Consider the following 20,838-nt stretch of genomic DNA (forward strand, 5'->3'; position numbering starts at 1 on the left):
ACGATTTGTGAACATCTTTACATCTTTTATGGTTGCTTTATGCAGCTTCTTCGACGAGAACAGCAAGGGAGGAGTGTATATATATATATTATCCCTGTGTGGTAAGAGGCGACCAGGGTTGCGTCAGGAAGGGCATCCGGCATAAAACATGTGCCAAATCACTATGCGGATCATACGGATGATCCACTGTGGCGACCCCTAACAGGAGCAGCCGAAAGAAGAAGAAGAAGATATATATATATATATATATATATATATATATATATATATATATATATATAGATACATATACATATATACATACATATAGATATATTGTTGCAAATTTGTGCCCGCCGGCGTGCGATCGGCCGCTCGCCTCGCCCACCCGACTCAAATGGCGGCCGCCTCGCCCACCGGAACGGACAATTCTGTCGTGACCCTCTCGGAACAACGCCGGGAGCTAGTCACGGGTGGGGGTTTAACCCCACCACGACCATGCCAATTGCCCACCCGCGCAGGATAGGGTTGCTCGCCAAATTCGATCTACCTAAGTACCTGCGCGGATGGTCGACCGGGCGATCGTACCTCGCCACAGGCCGACTCCGGACACGAACTGCTTAAGCGGTCCGTTCCGTGCTATCGGGATAACCAAGCGGTGTTATCGTCGGCCTCGATGGTTCCGATTAATTATCGGGTGTATTAAGCCCACTATGAACCCCTTACGTGAAGCAGGATGAAGGGTCAATAAAGAAAAGACAAAGCGAAACGGGAAAACAGTTCACACAATGCACATTTATTATGTGACACACGGAGAGCACACATATACAGCCAAACAGTCAAAATGCACTTGTAGCAGTTACAACAAAAGAAACAACGACGCAGAGTTACGACCGACGATGCGCACACATGGCAACACTTATACAGTTCTACTTTACAGACGGCGCCAACACACATTCACTCAAAAGCAAAGGAAAGAAGCCACCCTCATAGACAAGGGGGCAGACGGGCCTGTAGGCCAATATGTGCGCGGGACCTGAAGGAACGGCCAGGTCCGCGAGACCGGCTGGGTCCTACCCGTGTCCTAGTGACGCGTTGGCAGACGAGCCGCAGACGTGGCCGAGTGGCTGTGCCCCGACTCCGTGCTCCTTCGCGGGTTTTGTTGACACGATGCTTGGAGTGGGGTGGGAACGGGGCCCCCTTTGTTGCACTATCTCAGCGCAGGGGAAAAAGGGGGAATTGTTGATGCCCTGGGGGAGGGATAATGGCTGGCTGGCTTGGGTCCCGCGACGAGCGATCTCCCACCGCGACCTCGTCGCCGACCGCCGTCCTTCTCGCCTCGGACCCGAGCTCCTTGGCCTCTTCCCACAACTCTCCTCAGCCGACTGCAGAACCCAACTCGATGCCTTCGCCACCCGCCTCCACTCTCTGCCACACTCTGCTGCTGCCACACTCTGCCCTTCCAACCAAAAACTGACTCTTCCACCAAAACTGACTCTCTTCCAAAACTCTCTGCCACGATTCGCCTTGCTCTCACCGTTTTGTAGGCCAGCAGGAGAAACAATATGAAAATTTACGGATCAGAATGACCTCGGGGGCGGAGCCATGCTCGCCAATTGGACGGAGGAAAAGTGGGCGTGAACCTCCCCTGATCCTAGAATTTGCATATATGGATTTCACACAGACGCCCCTGGAGGCGGGGCCAAGCCGCTCCGCGCTTGCTAATTGGACGGATCAGAAGTCGGCGTGTAGCATTCTTGATCCGAATTCTCCCTCGGAAAGGCCGCTATTTGCACTCGCGGCTCGGTGCGTTTCTTGAACAAGCCCAAGACAGCCCGACGCTCAGTGTTCACAGGTGGTGCGGGAATGGCCGTAGAATGAGAGAGGTAAGGGTGGTGGAGGGTTTATCGGTCGTGGTTTGATGGTTATGGCAGTTGAGACGTGGTCGGTTCAAAATAAAGATTTTTTCAAAATAAAGAACAGAAAAACGGCTATCTCAAAGCGTCGCAGCCCGAATGAATCACATAAAATCCCTCTAAACAACGGGTTTGGGGCTAACTTCACATGTACTTAGAGATATCTCACCTACGGGCCCTTCATGGTGTAATTCCAATTTTCACAGCCATAACAATAACAATATATATATATATATATATATATATATATATATATTTATATGTATATATATATATTTATATGTATATATATATATATATATATATATATATATATATATATATATATATATATATATATATATATACACACACATACACATACATATACACACACAAACACACACACACACACACACACACGTTTATTTCTGGCTGCCATCAATCTTCCTTGATATTTTGTCAAAGTCCAGGAACTGAACCCCCCCCCCCCTTCCCATTGGCCCTTGGTTTCTACGATCGCGTCTCGGTCTTAATTATTGTGGTATTTTCCAGAAACCTAACCCCCGCAATATTGGAGGGTTTACTGTACATACAGAGAATTTCCTTCAGGAAAATAGTCTTCTTTTTGCACGTTACATCCGCCGGTATGCGTTGGTGGATGTTGAAGATCGCACGGTGTCCTTCGCGAAGAGTCGGTGAGCTATCGCCGGCAACCCGAGCAAATCACAAATTCCTGCCCGAGAACCACCCCGTCAAGCTTCAGGCATGGCCAGCCAGTGAGTGAATGACGGGCTAAAAACTTCACAAGGCCAACACAAAAAAGCATGGGAATAATTGTGACAAAGAAGATGAAGAATGGTCTTATTTTTGAACGTGTATATGTTCAGAATCATTTTGTTATGTTTCACTTTTTTCCCTGCAACCCTGATTTGCATTTCAAACTTTGATATTTGTTCATCATTTACTTCTATAAATCACTTCTTACCAACCACTGGGTGCCTCTGCAGTGTTTGGTTGATATCAAAATAAGGCCAGTGGAAGAAAATAAATAAATAAAATAAGGATTAATAATTACGAGACGACCCGTGAATCCATTGGGTTCCCGTTGTGACAGCGGTTGATGAAAAAAAAAATCATTTCAAGAAAAAAAAAGATAGTTCCAGCGAACTATACCGCTGAGATTGTTTATATTGATCAAATTCTCACGAAGAGTACTTGACTGAATCGGGAATTGATTTTTTAATAATTTTTTCGTTGCCCGATTGAACGAAACTTGATACTGCACACCACAGGCGTATGGTGAGTAAGGTGGCCCTAAAAAAATTGTGCTATCATGTATCATTTTGGCTGTATTTCGGGAACATACATATATATGCATATATATATTAAAAATATATATATTAAAATATATATATATATATACATACACTCAAGATGAGCGTTTTAGTAATATATAGATAATAATAACAACCCTCAACCATTAACCAAATATGAGGCAAAAAGGTGAAATCTGTTAAGTAAAAAAAAAACCCAACATAGCTGGAAAGCAAACAAAAATGCTCAAAAACATTTGGACAATTATATCCAGTTGATAAAATGCTTGTAAAGCTGGTTGAGGTCAAAGCCCGACTGACCGGTGGGAACGAACGAAGCACTTGCACAGCATGCTGGGCTGTGAGGGGATGCGGAGGGTAGAGACGGGAAAAATAGGACAAGGCGGTGGGGGGGTCAGTCGCAGCCCAGGTGAGAATATGGCTCAGCTCAGGTGCGTCGGCCTCAACGGTATGCTCCGTCACAAGGTACTGTGAACACAAAGGCATTTGATCTTTCTTGCACAAGACACCAATATCGACAGAATCACCACCAACCATCATGACCATCACTCTGATGTTTCACATGCAGGGTGACACTTGTTTAATAATAATCCTTGTGAAAATAAAACATTTCATGGCACAATGGTTGGAGCATCCATTCTGAGTCTGGGAGGTTTGTGGTTCGAACCCTGCTTGAGTGATACCAAAGACTTTAAAAATGGTACGTGTTGCCTCTTTGCTTGATGCTCAGAATTTAAAATGATAGGGTACGGATAAACAACCATAGGTTCGCATACATGGGGAGAAGGAATTTCCTCCTGAAGTGCACAGCTGAGTCACTTCCCCCAAACGAGTGGCTGTATGTGTATGAAAGTCAAAGTTTGGTGTTGTCTCATGTATTTCTCCGCATGTTTACGTTAGTTATATTCTAGCTCCTCCAAGAACCTTAGACCATATAGGGGAAAACAAAAAAAAAAACACAATGGAGTCCAGTTCCACATTTAGTGCTCAATCAAAAAGGAAATAAAGAAAGAAATAAAAAATTAACAATAACTGCCGATGCTACAATTATATAATACCACGTACATATCGCATCGTGTTATTTCACTGCACATGCATTTACTGTACATTTCGTGATACCATAGCTATTGTACGACTACATATAAGAACGATTACTTCATCCACTTGAAGGGGTTTACATCAAATAGTTCATAAGTCAACCACTGCTAAGGTAGCACTTTTAACGAGCCCTCAGTTGTTTTCCTGCATTTCAAGATAATTGATCTGTGGGCACATGTTAAAACAACCGAGAAGGAAACAAAAACAGGCCTGACAGTGGACACAAGGGGAAGAGTGAAATGCTTTGTTGCACATTTTTACTCAATGTATAATGTTGTCGTATTATTTTCTTTTCAGAATTGCGAAACCTCGATTTTCCTCAAGGTTTGATGCCCTGCTTTATAATATCGAGCATTTACCATGAACATTGTGGTAACCAGATATCTTACAGTATTTTTGTGTAAACGAGAGCGCTATGTTGCGCATTACACTGTACAAAGGTGTTGAGTTATACCTGTCAATACAGCATGTCGCAGCGCGTGTCTCGGGCTTAATGCAACTTCAGTTTTCCCTAAATCTTAAGAGATCTCAACAAATGAAAGTGTGACAGTCACTGCGAATATAAGTACTGTTAAGGGGAAGGAGTCCGGAGGGGTTCAGAGGTAGATTGGGGTAAGAATAGTCTGGACTGTGTGACTGTCCGCGTAGGTTAGATTACTTTTGTATCAGGGAAATTGTGTCAGGAAATTGTGTCAATCCCTGAAATCAGGGAAAAACAGCCCTGTGCCACACCAGGTATGCACAGACCATACTGGAGCAAAAACAGTCCAGGCCTTGCTCAAGCCCTCACTCCTTCCCCATTGTTGTGCGAGTCCCAGTATTTATTTTTGGCGCCATAGTGGGTTATTTCTCTCCTTTTACAGAAGTTTGCATTGCCCCTCATCCCTACTTGTATCTGTCAACTGCTTCGTACATCCATTTTATTGATAGTGTCTTATCTACCCTTTTCCCCCATATTTATTTTTGTAATAAACTGCATTTATACGAATAAATGTACTGGCTTGGGATCCTAGGATCCTGAGTTTGAGTCCCGTTTCCACTGAATTAACACCAGGGGGTTGACTCAGCCTGTCATCCTTCCGAGGTCGACGAAATGAGTACCAGTTTACTGGTCCCAGTGTATGCCCCGGTTAGAATAAGTGTACCATATCCCTGTGTGTCGTAAGAAGCAACCAGGGTTGGCGTCAGGAAGGGCATCCGGCCATAAAACATTGCCTTAAGAAGGGAACCATGTTTGCATGGAGCCCACAAAAAGCTAACCAGGGGAAAATGGCTGTAAAAAGGATGGCTTTGGGTTGTTTTTTTTTTAATTCTCATAAATGTCTGTGTGTGTGTGTGTGTGTGTGTGTGTGTGTGTGTGTGTGTGTGTGTGTGTGTGTGTGTGCGTGCGTGCGTGCGTGCGTGCGGGGGGGGTCAGTGTGTGCGTGTCAGTGTGTGTGTGTGTGTCAGTGTGTGTGCGTGTGTGTGTGTATCAGTATGTGTGTGTGTGTGTGTGTGTGCTTGTCAGTGTGTGCGTGTCAGTGTGTGTGCGTGTGTCAGTGTGTCTCATCCATAACTCCAAAGCCATAAAACCTTACAGCCTGAAACTTTGCAGGCATACTAAGGGAACTCCAAGGAAGTGCAAGAGTTAAAAGTAGGTGTTTGGGTTAATTAAAACATCCCTTTTGAAGATAGTTAGCAGCCTCATCAGGCATATCCTCGGACACCTCACTCCCTCGAAGGGGCATGAAAGCGCATGTCTCCTCAGCAACCTCGCTGGGTCTTAATTCGCCATTTTTTTCGGCCTGCTCAACAATGTCTCGAGTTTGAACAGGCCACAACGGTTTACCAACGACAAGGACTCAAAATGTATTTCTTCACTTTCCTCACTCATATCATCATAAGCCTCATCTACATACCTACGAATCACTGCATACATCGCTTTTGTAAGAGTTGTAGTTTTTAAATTACGAACTTGGAGCGATTCCGTGCATTATAATGATGTGATTTTCCACGATCTACTTTCATGGACTAATTCAGGTATATAATGGAAATATAATTTGAGTTTGGAGGATCGGATCATGTCGACTATGTTACTCGAAATCTGGAGTGAAATCTGAAAATGTGAAGAAATTGGCGATGTTTAGTTTTTTGCGAATATGTGCCCTTACCAATCAGCTTCTTATCACTTGCCAAACTGGCCATTCCTTATCAACCATTCCATTGGAGTGCCTGAACCACATGCCAAGCACCCTATACTACCACAGTTGATAGCAGTACAGTTCATATCCTGATCGGGATGTACAGTCGGCAGTTGCTCCAAGGTAGCGGTATGTGGTACATATGGGTAAACTTGGATCTGTAAGGGACCCTCCATGGGTGTGTATGCATGCCTGGTTATGGGCAAATGATGCACATAACCCCATATCATCCCATATGATGATGATGGGCGATTGAGGTTTTAACTTTTAACCTCAGTAGTGTACGAGCGATCAGGTTTTCCTTTGGCCTGTGACTTTCTAAAGAATTGGTTATTTTATATGAATCGGGTATTCTTCATAAAAATTATATGGTTTCTCTTTGTGAGTTTCAAAGCAATAAATATATGTGTGCATATGTATATATATATATATATACACACACACATATAGACCTACCCACATCTCTCACTTATGAATGGAGGGAATAGCCAATCAGCTCTCACCTAATAACTAAACCCAGGTGGCTGGGATTATACAAACAATTAAATCCTCCCACACTCCTCAAACCGAAGAAGCTGCATAAAGCAACCCAAGAAGACCTACACAAGGTAAGCACTATGCTGGTTTGAACCCTTCCCAGAGTTTCTCAACAACTATAAAGACGTTCAAACATAATACACACATGAGAATCGTAATGGAACACACCCCCTCAGCTACCGGACCGGTTTCATTGCTTATTGGCGAATCATCAGCGACAGCGCAGACAGCAATGTATAACAATGAGGCTCCCAAGCATGTACCATGTGCAAACATCAAAAGCAGTCAATATATAAATAAAGAAAGACCCACTCACATCTCACACCTGTGAATGGAGGGAATAGCCAATTAGGTCTCACCTAATCAACCAAACCCAGGCGGCTAGGATTATAAAAACAAATGACCCTCCCACACTCTTCCAGTCTCACGGCTTTCATTCCACACAGCATCAATCCAATCACAAATTAATACTATGCCATTAATATAACAAAATACAAAATTACAAACACTCATGAGGTTACATCCGGATCAGGAGCAGCTTCGTACAGATCGAAAGTCAAAATCATTATTGCATTGAGATCAAAATCATAATTGCATCAATATATATATATATATATATATATATATATATATATATATATATATATATATATATATATATATATATATATATATATCTCATCCTCGCTCCACCCCCTCCTAATACAGTGCAGCACTCACACTCTGGATGGTGGTTATGCCAAGACAGTGGTTATTTCCACACGTCAGGATGGTGGGTATCTCCGAATGTGTCCGGTCGGTGGTTATATCCAGACGGACACTCCCCTCACACTACCTTACCTTGCTCTCCCCTCACACTGCCTTCCCTTGCCCTGCCCTCCTCACCACCCTCCTTCATCATTCCCCACTCTTCCTCTGTCTCCCTACCTCCTCGCTCCTCCAACCCTCTCTCTCTCCTTCTGGATGGACACTCCCCTCACACTGCCTGACCTTGCCCCCCCTATCATGCTGGCTCCCCCCACGCCTCATGCTTCCTCCCCCCTTTCTCGTGCTGCCTTCTCCTCTTCCCCTCATTCTGCCTTCCCCCCTTCCCCTCATGCTGCCTTCCCCTCCCCTCCCTTCCCCTCACCTTCCCTTCCCTTAGCCTACCTTCCCTTCCCCTCATGCTACCTTCTCAAATCCCCTCTCCCACCAAACAACATTCTGGAGGTTGAGGAGAGGAAGGGGTGTCAAAGAATGTGTCAGGTCAGGTCAGGTATGGGAGCATGTGCCAGAACAGCACGTCGCTGCGTCCACTTTCCGCCGGTACTCCAGGGGCCTCCGTCTGGCCATCCCCCAGGCAGATGCCAGGCCCATCCCCATCTCCTTGAGATGATGGTCAACCTGTTGCAACCATGAGGCACGTGGTCGACCCACTGGCCTCCTCCACTCATGAGACTCCCTCGCTGAGAGAATCTGGTGAGCAGGATCAGAGTCAGGAAAACGAGCCACATGTCCATACAGCCGCAACTGACGCTCACAGACTATGCAGGTAACAAATCTCATCCGAGTCTCTCTCAGCAACCGCTCGTTGGACACAAAATCCGACCAGCGATAGCCAAGGATTCTCCGAAGAGACCTGGTACCAAAGGAATTAAGTCTCCGTCTCAGATCCTTGGTCAGAGTCCAAGTCTCGCACCCATAGAGCAAGACTGGAAGTACCAAGGACCTGAAGACTCGGACTTTCGTCCTCCCACACAGGTACCGGCAGCGCCACACCCCATGATCCAGTGAATCCATGACTCCCCAGGCCCGACCCAGACGTCTATTGACCTCTGACTCGCAGCCAGCAGAGACATGAATATCACTGCCAAGGTAAGTGAATCTCTCCACGACCTCAACATCCTCACCACAAACAGACACAGACAGGACAGCAGCATCCAAGATGTCACCGAAAGCCTGGATCTTAGTTTTGACCCAAGAAACCCGTAATCCCAACGGCTCCGACTCCTCATTCAGCACCTCGAGGGCCCGCAAGAGGATGTCTAAAGTCTCCGCAAAGATGACTGCATCATCTGCAAAGTCAAGGTCCGAGATCTTGACATTCCCAAATGACGCACCGCAACTTGATCTCTCCGACATGCTCCCTAGAATCCAGTCCATACAAGTGCTGAAAAGTGTGGGGGCAAGTACACATCCCTGACGAACTCCAGTAACAACTGGAAATAAGTCAGAGATGGTACCACCACACTTCACAGCACTCTCAGTACCAGAGTAGAGTTCAGACATCAGATCGATCAGTTTTGGTGGCACCCCACGAAGACCAAGAATCCTCCAGAGGACATCCCGATTCACTGAATCGAACGCTTTACAGAGATCAACATAGGCTGCAAGCAGCCCCTGCCGAAACTCTCGTCTGCGTTCGGTGAGGACACAAAGTGCAAGGATACGGTCAATCGTTGACCTCTTTGGTGTAAAGCCTGACTGCTCTGGACGCTGGTGCTCAAGCAGATGGTGGCGAACCCTATCGAGAATTATCCGAGCAAAGACCTTGCCCGGCACTGAGAGCAGCGTCACCCTTCGCTAGTTGTTGCAGTCTTGGCGATCACCCTTCCCTTTCCAGAGAGGGACAACAAGGCCCCTCTTCCAGTCAGTTGGGATGATGCCTGTGTTCCAGGCAGAGCACAAAACTGCATGCTACGACACGAGTGCAGCATTTCCACCAACCTTGAGAAGTTCAGCATGGATGCCACAGATCCCTGGAGCTTTGCCCCGTTTCAACTGGTTCACCGCAGCCCGTGTTTCCACAAGTGTAGGTGAACCACAGTTGATTCGAGGGTCAGCAACAGGGATTGTAACACCCTTGACGTCCAACTCGACAGTTGGGAGATCAGCCTGGTACAACCGCTCAAAGTAACCGGCCCAGCGGGCCTTCACTTCAGACTCCTCTGTCAAGAGCCTACCACTCTCTGCTCGAAGTGTAGTGCTCCGAGGGATGGGCTTGGATGAACGTAATGCGCGAATTCCCCTGTAAGCGGGACGAGAATCACCTGTCCACAGGTGATGCTCTAGCCCCTCACAGATTCCTCGCACATAGGCCTCCTTGTCCACCCTCAGTGCACGTACAGTTTTACGCCTCAGCTCCCTGAACAGCTCAGCTCTGCCATTCAGCCTGGCCCTGCGACTCTGGTCAATGGTATCCAGTGTCCCTTGAGAGACAAAATTCTTCTTTGCCCTGCGGTGAGCTCCAAAACATCCACCAGCAACATCAAGGACGGTGGTCTTGAAGGCGTTCCACAACCCTTCAGGACCCCCCAAAGCACCCAGACCCCCCAAGTGTCCACTCAGCCTGTTCGCAAACTCCTCAGCTACTCTCTCATCCCTGAGCTTGGTAACATCCAGCCTCGGCTGGGATGGTACCATTCTCCAGGATTTAAGGTGCAGCTTTAGAGTTGCTTTAGAATGTGTGAATTGGACAAATGAAAGCTTTTTTTTTTTTAGTAGTTTTTTTTTTCCCCCCCCAGCTTTCCTTCACATCTCCCTATCAAATGCATATCCAGAACACCCCCTTCCCCTCTCCACTACCCCTCTCTCCCCCATCCTTCTCTCTCCCTCCTCCATCCCTCCCTCCTCCATCCCTCCATTCTCACCCCCCCCCCCCATGAATATTTCTCTCAGCAGTGATGGGTTGTATTTGCTAGTTTTTCCTGAAAGAGACATTTTCTGGCCTTTTGCCTTCGACGCGTTGCACCGCCAAGTTCAGCCTCAGACTGCAACGATCCTTGGGGTTTTGTAAATATGTTCAAACATTTGAACAATACCTATTTTCAAACGTTATAGCTCATATCATAACAGAGACAGGTGATCATCTTCTCTTTGAGATAGGACATTCCAGGCACCCACTTGAAGGGACCGCCTCAAGTTAACCCAAGGAGACCGCCGTCTGGTGGACGACACCTCAGCACCCCACCGCCACACCCCACCGCAATCTGACCCTGAAGGTTTACCCTGTGGTTTTCCTCCTATCATCGAGGAATGGGGGTCCTGAAGGCTTTGCCCCAATCCCATCTTCTGGTGGGCTGCCCTGCGGAGCAGCACAGGAGGTACTCCCATGGAGTGAGTTTTCAGATCTCCTTACATTTGTGGGTTTTGCGGAATGAAGTGTTTTACGGTGGCCGGAGTGCAAATCCTTCCACCAACCTCCTAAAAAGCAAGTAACCCAACTGCAGGACGACGTCCACAGACACATTTGGGCACTAGAAATGGATGGCCATTGGTTCACAAGGAGCTCCTCCGCCAGGTGTGTGAAAGGCATCAACTGGAGAAATATCCCAGTAATGCTCTGCATTGTTAAAGGCTCTGTTGTGTTACCGATGCGAAAGTTAGAATACAGTAAATATAAATTTAAAACAATTCACAGCCATCTAAACAAGAATGTGAAAGTCCTCGAGTGGCTCAGCCAAAGCCCAGACTTGAATCCCATTGATAATCTGTGGAAAGACTTGAAGAGTGCTGTTCGCCGACGCTCCCCATCGAACTTAACAGAGCATAAAAAAATGCAGGTCACACAATGGAGTACACCGATTATTGCAACTGTACAAGTGTTCATAAATGGTCACACGAGGATTAAACCAAGGAAATGTAATCATGAATCGGAGGTGAAAGAGACAATGATGGCTTGTGTGGAGATGCATGACGAAGCCACTGAGGCTGCGACGTTGGTGCGCAGATGCTGAGACAAAGATCAGAGTACCTTGATTGCATCGGGAATGTTGCACACAGCACTTGGCTCCAGCCTCACCAGCTTGATAACTTCCTCCACAATGGCCTCAGAATTTGTGAACCTGAACAGCACAAGCTTCATTTCATGAAGAACATCTCAACGTGAAAGTTGAAGACTCAACCTCACGGAACATGTCAAAAACTCATTATATTAGGAGATGAAAATTATACCAAGCTTAGGAGATGTTGCATAAGCAAGTGTAGGATTACTCCAAGAACCACGAAAGGTCGAATGAAAGAAACGGAACTTTGTCAACGAAATCACAAAGGACCAAGTGTAATACATGTACAAACAAGCTTCACCACATGCCACTGTATAAAGGAGCAAGGCGCACACATTTAAATAGCCATTAACCACACATAGTCAACAACAATTTTTTTTTTTCATAATTGTAATGCAGAACGAAGCACAAACCAAGTTTCCAGAGAGAACCAGTGGAGAGTCATATCTGTGTGTTGTTCCGTTATTTCCGAATCAAACAAAACAATCACATCGATCGATCGATCACCGAATCAAAACCGCACCTTGATGGAAGTTGTACAGCAAGAGAAGGTGCGATGCTCCATGCGAGGTCCACGTTGTCTCGCCACTGTTTGGGGGTCAAACTGGTGTACTTGCTGCGCATCGCCAAATTCTCTGCCTGGTCAACAGCCATGTCCGAAGAGCCAAGGGGATCATACCAGGTCATCAACTGGTCGATCTCACTCGCCTGCACACCCACAAGAAGAGTCATTAAAATGAACAAATGCTGCTTTCTTTGTTTGTAAAATAAGCATGACCCTCTTCTTATATGCAGTCGTCATTTCTCACCAACACTGCATGGACAACTGGGATATTTTGATGTGACCCTTTATGTCTGTCTGTCTGAATATTCATGTCTGCTCACTGTACTTCAGTGATATGTCTCAATATGTGTCAATACAATTTTGATTTTGACTTTCAATCTGAATGAAGCTGCTCCTGATCTGGATGTAACCTCAAAATGGTGTTTCTCTTCGTTTACATCACGAGTCCACTCCACTCATCACAAGTCCACTCCACTCATCACAAGAGTAACTCCACTCATCACCTGAGTAACTCCACTCACCACAAGATTGGCCCTTTTTCATGCATTAAAATATCACCCATCCATTTTTTTTCCCATCCAGCCACAGCTTCCCTTTTCTACCTCCATCAATCTTATCCATCCATCCACAGCTGCTGTTCCAACATATAACTTTATTTGTCTCTCTTTTACATTTAGGTTAAAAAAAATAAAAAATAAAAACAAAGAAGGGTAAGCCAATGTTAAATCCCAAACTCAATATTATTACCCTGCACGTGCAAAGCAAAAAGTGGGTTTAAGCAATTGGTTCACTCTGTCTGTCTTCAAACATCAGTTTATGTTCGAGGAAGAACTTGTTTAAAATGAAAGTTGGACATGAATCTTCATGAATTTTGAACACGAATCTGAACATGAATCGGATAATGAACTTGTAGTTTCACACAATTCGTTTCAGAGTACTTTGGCTCTGAACTCGTCCTGATCGTGCATGCACAGAGAGGAGTGAGATAATTTTTTTTTAGTCTGTCTGTCTGTCTGGCAGAAAAGTAAATCATTCCAAACGGGAAAGTTACTGTTTTTAAGGACGTCATAAAGTACACAAACAGGCACGAACAACGAATGTAACGTGTTAAATAATGTGGTGTAAAAGACGCTGTATGAACAGCGGTAAACTTCCAAATTTTTTTTAAACAATCTTTAAAATAGCTTTCAGCTAATTTTTCTGAAATAAGCTAATCGAGTGGGTACCGGTGTCTGGCTATCTGTCTGTACGTACATATGTACTGTACGTCCATTAAAATTTGACTAAAAAATTGTTCTTCATTGCATGGCCGGAGAGCCACTGGCGGCCCCTTGGCGGCCTGAAGTGCGGCCGATAATACACAAATGCGAAAACACTCCATTGTAATCCGCCATAAATGCTATCAAATTGACCCAATGGTTTCAAATGAGTGTTCCAATGCAAAGTGTAAAAGTAACATCATTACATCAGGATATGGTTTCAGTAAACAAATAATCATGCTTGCAGCCCAGGCAACCACAATGAAGGAGAGTATGGGGAGGCAGGGCCTAATAACAGCCATTACAGGGTCCTGCAGGTGGTGTGGCGCGTCTCACACTGATATTTTATCAGCAAACGTGGCCCCCCTCTCAAACAATAGTGAAGATCGCTGGATTAAAACATCTTCACCTCATAAACTACCCGACTGATATGGACCAAATTTGGTACGATCCATCAGGACAGCAAGGTCTCATGGCCTTGTGCTCCCCATCCGGATGCGCCCCCTATAAAGTGGGAGAAAAGGTGTTTTGTTTTTTAGGTGGTGGTTGTTGTTGTTGTCTAGTTTTTGTATGTTTAGTTTTTATTATGTTGTTTTTTTTGTTGTTTACTTATCTTGTGTTGTAACATCGGCCAAAGATAAACATATTTTTCATATTTCTAAAATCTTCAATTTTTGTCCGATTGACTTGAAATTTGAACAGGATTTGCATATCAGGTCACTGAATTCAACCACCAATTATTGTTGAGGTCAATCATAGGCCAAAAGGTCAACATAGACAATATTTCTAAAATTGTCAATTTTCATCCCATTGACTTGAAATTTGAGTCGTGGCATATTTGGTCATTGAATTCAACCACCAATTATTTTTGAGGTCAACTTAGGCCAAAGGTCAACAACAGGTGAGATTTCTAAAATCCTCAATTTTCATCCGATTGACTTGAAATTTGAAGAGAACTTGTATTTCAGGTCAATTAATCAACCAGCCAATTATTTTTTATGTCAACGTCGACCAAAAGGTCAACAGAGGTCAAAGGTGAACAACTAAGGTGGAATTTCTAAAATCCTCAATTTTCATCCCATTTGACTTGAAATTTGGAGAGGATTTGTGTATTTTTAATTGTCATTGATTTCAACCAACAATTATTTTTTTAAGGTCAAATTTGTTTCATGGATTTCACAAATATCATGCTATGCATGGAATCTTTCTTCTTTGTTTGTTTGTCTGTTTGTGTGCAGGATGTCTCAAAAAGTTGTGGACGGATTTGGATGAAACGTTGTGGATGTGTTGGATATGTGATAAAGACTAATTTATTTGATTTTGTGAAGATCCGAATCCAGATACGAGATTTCAAAATTTTAAAAAGTGATTCTTCACCATTGAGAGATGGGGTCAAAAATGATATATAGCATGATATTTCAAAAAGTTGTGGACGAGTGATGACAAAACTAGGTGAACGAGTTGGTTCGGGGAAAAGAACAAGCCATTTTCAGCGCCTTCAGAAAGTATTCACACCCCTTGACTTTTTCACATTTTGTTGTGTAACATCCTGAATTTAGAACGGTTTAAATTGAATTTTTTTGTCACCGATCTACATAAAATACTCCATAATGACAAAGTGAAAACGTTTTCAGATATTTTTACAAATTTATCAACAATGAAAAGCTGAAATGTCTTGCATCAATAAGTATTCAACCCCCTGAATCAACACTTTGCAGAAGCGTCTTTGGTCGTGATTATAGCTTCAAGTCTTTTTGGGTATGTCTGTATCAGACATCTGGATTTGGGGAGTTTCTCCCATTCTTCCTTGCAGATTTGCTCAAGCTCTGTCAAGTTAGATGGGGAATGTCGGTGAACAGCAATCTATCTTCAAGTCTTTCCAAAGATTCTCAATGGGATTCAAGTCTGGGCTTTGGCTGGGCCACTGTAGGACTTTCACATTCCATATTCTGAAGCCATTCCAGTGTTTGGTTGTATGCTTGGGGTCATTGTCCTGTTGGAACGTCAATCTTCGCTGCAGTCTAAGGTATTTTTGCACTCTGAAGCAGGTTCTCCTCAAGGATCTGCCTGTATTTGGCTCCATTCATTGTTCCCTCTGACATTACAAGTCTCTCAGTCTCTGCCACTGAAAATCATCCCCATAGCGTGATGTTACTACCACCATGCTTCACGGTAGGGATGGTGTTAGATGGGTGATGAGCTGTGCTCGCTTTCTGCCAAACTGCTTTCTGCAAGATGCACTTCACATTCAAGCCAAATAATTTTCGTCTCATCATGCCTTTTTCTTTCGCATGCCTTTTTGCAAACTGCAGGCATGCTATCATGTACCTTTTTCTCAGGAGTGGGTTTCATCTGGCAACTCTCCCATAAAGCCTAGATTTGTGAAGCTCTGTTGTCCTTCCGATTGTTGTCCTTCCGGCAGGTTCCCCATCTCAGCCAAGGAACTCTAGTTCTGTCTGCATGCCCATTGGGTTCTTGGTCACCTCCCTGACCAAGGTCGTTCTTGACCACTTTGGTTGGATGGCCAGCTTGAGGAAGAGTCTGGGTAGTTCCATATTCTTTCCATTTCCTAATGATAGAGCGCACTGTGGTCTTGGGAACTTTCAACACTCCAGAAACTGTTTTATACCCTTCCCAGATCCATGCCTCCTCATAATTCCATTTCAGAGTTATACGGAGAGTTCCTTGGACTTCGTTATGGAGTTTCTGCTCTGACGTGCACTGTCAACTGTGGGACCTTATATAGAAAGGTGTGTTTCTTTCTAAATCATGTCCATTTAATTGAATTGGCCACAGGTGGACTCCAATCACGTTGTAGAGACATCTCAAGGATGATCAAAGGAAAATGTATGCAGCCATTCTCAATTTGGAGTGTCATAGCAAAGGGGTTGAATACTTGACAAAACATTTGAGCTTTTAATTTTTAATTAATTTGTAAAAATTTCTAAAAACATGTTTTGATTTTGTCATTATGGGGTATTTTGTGAAGATCAGTGAGAAAAAAAATTAAAATTTAATACATTTTAAATTCAGGCTATAACACAACAAAATGTGGCAAACGTCAAGGAGTGTGAATACTTTTTGAAGGCTCTGTAGATTTTGATTGAGATCCAGATCCAGATCCAGATCCAGATCCAGCCTATCAGTGGGATACAAAACGTAAACTATTCAGCCTGGCAGACGTATGCGCTCGACCGAGTGCCCGTTCTCGTCTCCAATGAGGACATCATGCAAGTGGGATAAACTCATGCAGTAATTGTTTCCTGTAATTTACCTTTCTTTCACAACTTACCAGGAGTGCAAGCAGCAGAGTTCGACGTTTCATGTAATAGCGATGTAGCTGCGTACCTCTGTTGGTCTTTTTTGAAGTACCTAACAAAATTAAAAACAAAACATCGAAGCATCGATTGGAACATTTGCTCAAATGAGGTCGATGATCAGGGTTATGACATCATGAGTTCAGTTTACTTTTGCACAGTTTGTCTACAGTAGAGATGCGTGTATGCTCTGTATTGAACACACATGTAGGTACAAAGAGACACACCGAGAGAGAGACACAGACACACCTTGCTCAAAGTGACAGACATACCGACCAACACACACACACACACACACACACACACACACACACACACACACACACACACACACACACACACACACAAACAAACACCTGATTTCTTAGAGAGGGTGGACATGCCGCCAGAACGGGGGACGGTGTTGATCCAGCCTTGCGTAGTTTGTGGGCCCATCGCCACGTCCAGTGTGTTTCTGGAATCCATCGTCGCACCCACGACAGACAGGGTGTTCGGCGATGTGTCCTGCTGCAAGTCTAAATTTTATGAGAGCACATATGTTTGACATAAGGTAAAGTAGCAACACAAACAAAGAACATGAGAATCAAACTTTGCAGAAATAACAAATGTGTTGGTGTTGTTGGTGTTTGAAGACGTGTTGGTGGAACATGTAGGTGTTCGACATATTGGACGAATCTGCAGCTGCTGCTTCCACCTCATTGAAGCCAAGTTTTCCGAACCGGATTTGTAATGTTTTTCTGTTGTGTCTTTGTCCCTGTGTTGCTGTTTGTGTTTCTTTGCAATTTTCCATGTTGAATCGTCCTATGTTGTGCTGTATTTGTCGAATTTGTTTTTGTGTTGTCGAAGGCCTACTCCTCGGAGAGCAGCCATGAAAATTATGTCCCTTTTCATCCAGATACAGATAATTTACTGCCAGATGTAGCACACATGAATATCACAGTAACGACAGTGGAATTCTTTGAAAATAAGTGCTCTCAAATCTATATTATAAAGCAAGAGTATCCATCCATCCATAAGTCTGACCCCAAACTACTCCCTTAATTTTGGGGCGAGCCCCGCCAAACCATCTGTTGAACATTTTGGGATCCCAGCGGATGTCCTGATGTGGGAAGGAGGTTTCATAAATACCTCAATACAATTATGATTTTTTGAGTTTTGATCTGTACGAAGCTGCTCCCGATCCGGATGTAACGTCAGGATGGCGTCTCTCTTTGTTGACCTCACGAGTGTTCTGACATTGTATTTTGTTATATTAACATTGGTATAGTATGACTTTGTGATTGGAATGATGCTGTTTGGAATTAAAAAATATAGAGACATTGAGTTTAAAGGACAATGAGGAAATAATGTGAGGGTCTCAACCAGTGAGATTGAAGGATTCAGCATTTGCAGATTCGCCATGAGATCATCGAAACACCCTGGTAGCTTAATACATGTTGCTGATGGACTTCTGGGAGCTCATACATGTTGCTGTGTTTGAGCCTGAGGAGTAACTGCTGAAATCTATCCACGTAGTTGGGTTCCTCCCGACATCTTTGTTCTTTGTTCCTTTCATACACTTGCCAATTTTTTTCACAATTCTCTTTAATCATTCTAATTCTTGCTTTTTATCCTCTTTCATCTCTTTTACTCTTCATTCGTCTCGTTCCTTATCCGTCTCTCTGCGGAGAAGCGAATTCTTGGAGAATTTTATTCTGGAACGCTCACTTGGTTGCACCTGAATGGGTTTGAGTGGGTTGTGGAGTAGCGGCTGAAAAATGCTGTTTGAATGAAAATATAGGGAGATTGAGTTTAAAGTAGAACGAGGAAATTATGTGAGGGGTTCCACCCATGAGATTTGTGGATTCAGCATTTGTAGTTTTGCTATTTTTTGCCCAAGCCCTTCACGAACCACCTGTCCAGTGGCTGCCCAAACCCCTCCAGCACATAGCACGGGTACCTTGCTTGTAAAAAATATAATTTGACAAAAGAAAAAAAAACAAAGATGTAAAAATCATGATATTCCTGAAACGGTAGGTGGATGTTTTAATATTGTGATATCGATGGCCAGAACGGCATGGTTAAAACACGTTAAACGCAGCATGACTAGAATGTTTAACAATATTTGAGGCTTTGGCAAAACATCGAGAGGTGGAGATAACTTCGAGTGTAGCGAGGTCAACACCAATGATCCTCTGCGCAACACAAGCAACTCTTTCCAACAATTTGAGGTCGTGTGCAGTGATGTTGCTGAACCAAACAATAATAATTCAATCGATCCCGTTAAAATACTTTCAATAACACTGCGGTAAAAGTTCGCTCAAATGTCACGATGCATTCCAATTTTTTTCAACCGCCGAAGGAAATACAGGTGCTGCTGAGCCTTTTTAGCAATACTTCCAGTATTCAGTCAAGGACTTATCAGATGAAATTTGGATGACTAGGAAGACAAAAGAGCTCACAGTCTCAATATGCTGATAGGGGCATGTGTAACACAAGACTTTCTAAAATCCACTATAACTTCCTTAGTTCTACTCACATTCAGTTCGAGATTATGAGCTGAACACCACTCTGTCACGTTCCTAACCTCATCTCTGTGCACCGTTTCATCGTCATTCGTGATCAGGCCAATTAAGGTCGTGTCATCCGCAAATTTTACCAGGAAGTTGTTTTCTCAACCAGCAGCACAATCGTAAGTCAAAAGTGAATACAGCACAGGACTTGCAACCCAGTCTTGAGGAGCCCCGGTGTTCAAGACAAGCGATGAGGACACGTGGCTGCCAATTTTCACCACGTGTAGCCTGTCACTTAAAAAGTCTAAAATGCAATTACAGATAAAAATGACAGTCCAATATCTTGAAGTTTCACAACCAATTTAGAAGGAATAATGGCATTAAAAGCAGAACTGTAGTCAACGAAAAGCATCCTAACATAGGTATTACACTTATTCAGATGTCGTGAAACGGTGTGGAGGGTTAGTGAGACAGCGCCATCAACAGAACGGTTTAACCGAGAGGCAAACTGAAATGGGTTTACAGACTTGATGATGTGAGATTCAGAAATAACAGACTTGATGTGAGACAATATCAAACGTTCAAAACATTTCATTATGACTGATATTAGTGCTACTGGTCAGTAATCGTTTCGGTCAGTGGTTCCCAAACTTTTTGTCCATGACACAAAATTTGAAATCACATTTGCCTCGCAACCCAAATGATACTGGTACCTAGTGTACCTATGATAAAAATTATCAGAGAAAATGCTTTTGACATGAAACCCCCCCCCTCAAAAACTGAGATTTTGAGGGGGGGGTCAAGTTTGGGTCACAACCCTGGGTTTGGGAACCCCTGGTTTAGGCACATAACTGGATACCTTTTCGGTATTGGTATGATGACAGATTTTTTTTAACATAATGGAATGATACACAACTTTCGTGACAGATTAAAAATGTCAGTGAAAACTGCAGATAGCTGAGCCACACAGTATCTAAGGGCACGTGATGGAATTCCATCAGGGCCAGTGGCTTTTCGAACCTGCACCCGAGCGAAAGTCTAACTGACGTCAGACTGGGAGGCTTTCAGAGCGGCAGCCTCATAATCAATTTCACGAGTTGGGCGTGGTTCAGCATTAACCTTGTCAAAACAGGCGTAGGAGTTGTTTAAAGTGTCTGTCAACTTGGCATCAGAGCTGTCAACTTCCCTGCATTTCTCCTTTATTTATTTATTTATTTATTTGCATGCAGCATGTGGCTGCTTGGCTGAATCAATTTCTGGGGTCATGGCTGTGCTGCTGATGCAATTCCCCTGTTACCAACACGCTGGTCCTCATTTTGCCGACCTCAAAATGATGACAGGCTGAGTCAACCTTACCTGGTGCTAATTCAACGGTCTGACAGGGGCTTAAACTCAAGGCCCGAGGATCATAAGCCA

At 44.0% G+C, this 20,838-nt stretch overlaps 1 protein-coding gene across 1 annotated transcript in view; it reads right to left on the reverse strand.

The window, feature by feature from the left end:
- The window catches only part of PI4KA (phosphatidylinositol 4-kinase alpha), a 189,916-nt gene that overhangs the window by 30,758 nt on the left and 138,320 nt on the right, over positions 1-20,838 (reverse strand). Inside the window, exons 38-42 of the mRNA XM_085859029.1 lie at positions 17,287-17,445; positions 16,906-16,985; positions 12,313-12,497; positions 11,759-11,849; positions 3,512-3,679 (exon numbers count right to left, since the gene is read on the reverse strand). Of these exons, the coding sequence (XP_085715155.1) occupies positions 3,512-3,679; positions 11,759-11,849; positions 12,313-12,497; positions 16,906-16,985; positions 17,287-17,445 (683 nt within the window). The remainder of the gene's footprint in view (positions 1-3,511; positions 3,680-11,758; positions 11,850-12,312; positions 12,498-16,905; positions 16,986-17,286; positions 17,446-20,838) is intronic.

This window comes from Eptatretus burgeri, chromosome 16 (genome assembly GCF_056783735.1).
Source record: "Eptatretus burgeri isolate ZD-2024b chromosome 16, Ebu_testis_v1, whole genome shotgun sequence".
NCBI lineage: Eukaryota > Metazoa > Chordata > Myxini > Myxiniformes > Myxinidae > Eptatretus > Eptatretus burgeri.